The 1,951-nt window shown below is 37.7% G+C and overlaps 1 protein-coding gene across 1 annotated transcript in view; it reads right to left on the minus strand.

Annotated features, from left to right (window-relative positions):
- The window catches only part of DDX20 (DEAD (Asp-Glu-Ala-Asp) box polypeptide 20), a gene marked incomplete at its 5' end in the record, with an annotated part of 5,317 nt that extends 3,588 nt beyond the window's left edge, over nt 1-1,729 (minus strand). The window contains 5 exon segments of the mRNA XM_009703930.1: nt 2-24; nt 419-557; nt 923-1,065; nt 1,147-1,261; nt 1,561-1,729. Of these exon segments, the coding sequence (XP_009702232.1) occupies nt 2-24; nt 419-557; nt 923-1,065; nt 1,147-1,261; nt 1,561-1,729 (589 nt within the window).
- Between the last annotated feature and the right edge of the window lie 222 nt (nt 1,730-1,951).

The raw sequence follows: 1,951 nt of genomic DNA on the forward strand, positions 1-1,951 counted from the left end.
AGTATTTCAGCTAGATGTTGAGCCCTGACAGAATATACACAATGAAAATTGTAAATAAACCACAGACCTAACAACTCCTGTGCACTTCTTAACAACAGGCTATTCTTTACAGCCAAGGACAACATTCCAAAACTGTCACTTTCATCTTTATATCTAGAACAGTCACCTTACAGATGGAAAAGAACAACAGGATATCAGGTCTCACTGTACTCGAAACAGTGTATGAGGTACCTTCATGCTAAAGCATTCCTTTATTTTCAGTATTTCATGCTGCATTACTCTGGACTGTATGTCAGATCTGAAATTTGCATACTGCTTTGAAACCTTATAGAAGGTTGATATAAGTTTATCCATGACTGGACGTTACAACCCTTGCTTTCGAACATGCTTTTTACATATTTTATTTCAAATTTATTACCTGCTATGCAAATTTGAGAAGACTAAGGCTTGATTAAATGGAATCTTGCTGAACAACTCCTGTAGATGCTGGGTTTTTTCCTCAAATGTTTTATGGGGAAGTGGATGGGAATTCACAATTTTGTAATACTGCTTCAGCCCTGAGTATGAAACCAAAAAACCTATCAGATTAAGGGTTTCCATAAAAACAGGCACAGTGCTATGCTGCTGTCAACATATGTCATTGCAGCTAAAACAAAGGCTCTAAGTTTAAAAAAAACACACACGCCAATTAAGAACGTACACATTTTTCTTAAAAGGCTGAATATTTTTTTAACAGATAGAAAAAACAAAGTTACATTCATCACTGATGCTTTAAATATATCAACACTGGGAATAAATACTTCATAAGCTAATCTACTCACCTATGGAGGAAAACTATGAAGAATATATGAAGGTATATGTTTTGGTTTTAGTATACTTTTCTTAACCTATTGATAGCAATATCACATGAACTTCTACTTACCAATAAGACTTGGATCAGTAGGGTTCAACCTCACAAATGTTGGCTCTCTCATGTACCTGGTCAAAGCATTAGCTAATGATTCAGGGTAAGTAGCTGAAACAGCAAGCATCTGTTTATTGGTTGGTAGTGAAGAGTAAATCCAACTGTGAGACAAAGAAATGGCAATTACTAACAAATATCTATCTAATCTAGTGATAAATGCATGCGATAAATGTTTTTCTTACTTGATTTGTTCCTGAAAGCTGCCCTCTTCTAGAAGCTTGTCCGCTTCATCAAGAATGAAAAGCCGGATACTGGCTGTATTCAAGTAGTCCAACTCTATGAGCTGTTTTATTCGACCTACATACAAAGAAAAAAGTAAAAGGAACTTCAAAAATACTAACTGAAAGGCTTTAATGATAAATTCAGTAATGTTTTAAAGAAATAGTTTTAATAAGCCTTTTTAAAAAGGCATATTTGCAATAATCTCTTACTTAAAATACCTGGTCTAAATGTCTCTGGCACTGGCCTTTTGAAACTATCCCCTATTACTAAAAAAAAACAAAACCAAACCAAACTCTCCTATTTCAAAAGCACCGATTATTATTGTACTATGAGGTATCGCACGGTATCTGAAACACAATTAAGCTCATCCACACCTGGGGAGCCAACTGCTATGTGGCACTTCTTTAGTCTTATTTTGTCCTGGTTCAAAGGAGTCCCTCCAATGAAAACATGGCATTCCAAGCCTTCCATTTTTAGTCCAATAGTTGTGATTACAGCATGAATCTGCACAGCAATCTCTCGCGTAGGAGCCAGGATCAGAATCTGTAAGGGCCAAGCATTAAATTTAAAAGATGCAGAATGGTTCCGAAGATTAAAGCCCAGCATCGAGTCGTGTTGATTTCAGATACTACGTCTGAAAGCGACAATGCCGTTTTCCCAAGAAAAAGCGCGATTTCCTCTCACAAAGCAAAGCCCCCCCCTCGCGTACCGGAGGCAAAGGCGGGTCACGCCAGCGTGCAGCCGCAACCCGGGGCCGGGGCTCAC

The sequence above is a fragment of the Cariama cristata genome, unplaced genomic scaffold, assembly GCF_000690535.1.
Source record: "Cariama cristata isolate BGI_N322 unplaced genomic scaffold, ASM69053v1 scaffold14007, whole genome shotgun sequence".
Taxonomy (NCBI): Eukaryota; Metazoa; Chordata; class Aves; order Cariamiformes; family Cariamidae; genus Cariama; species Cariama cristata.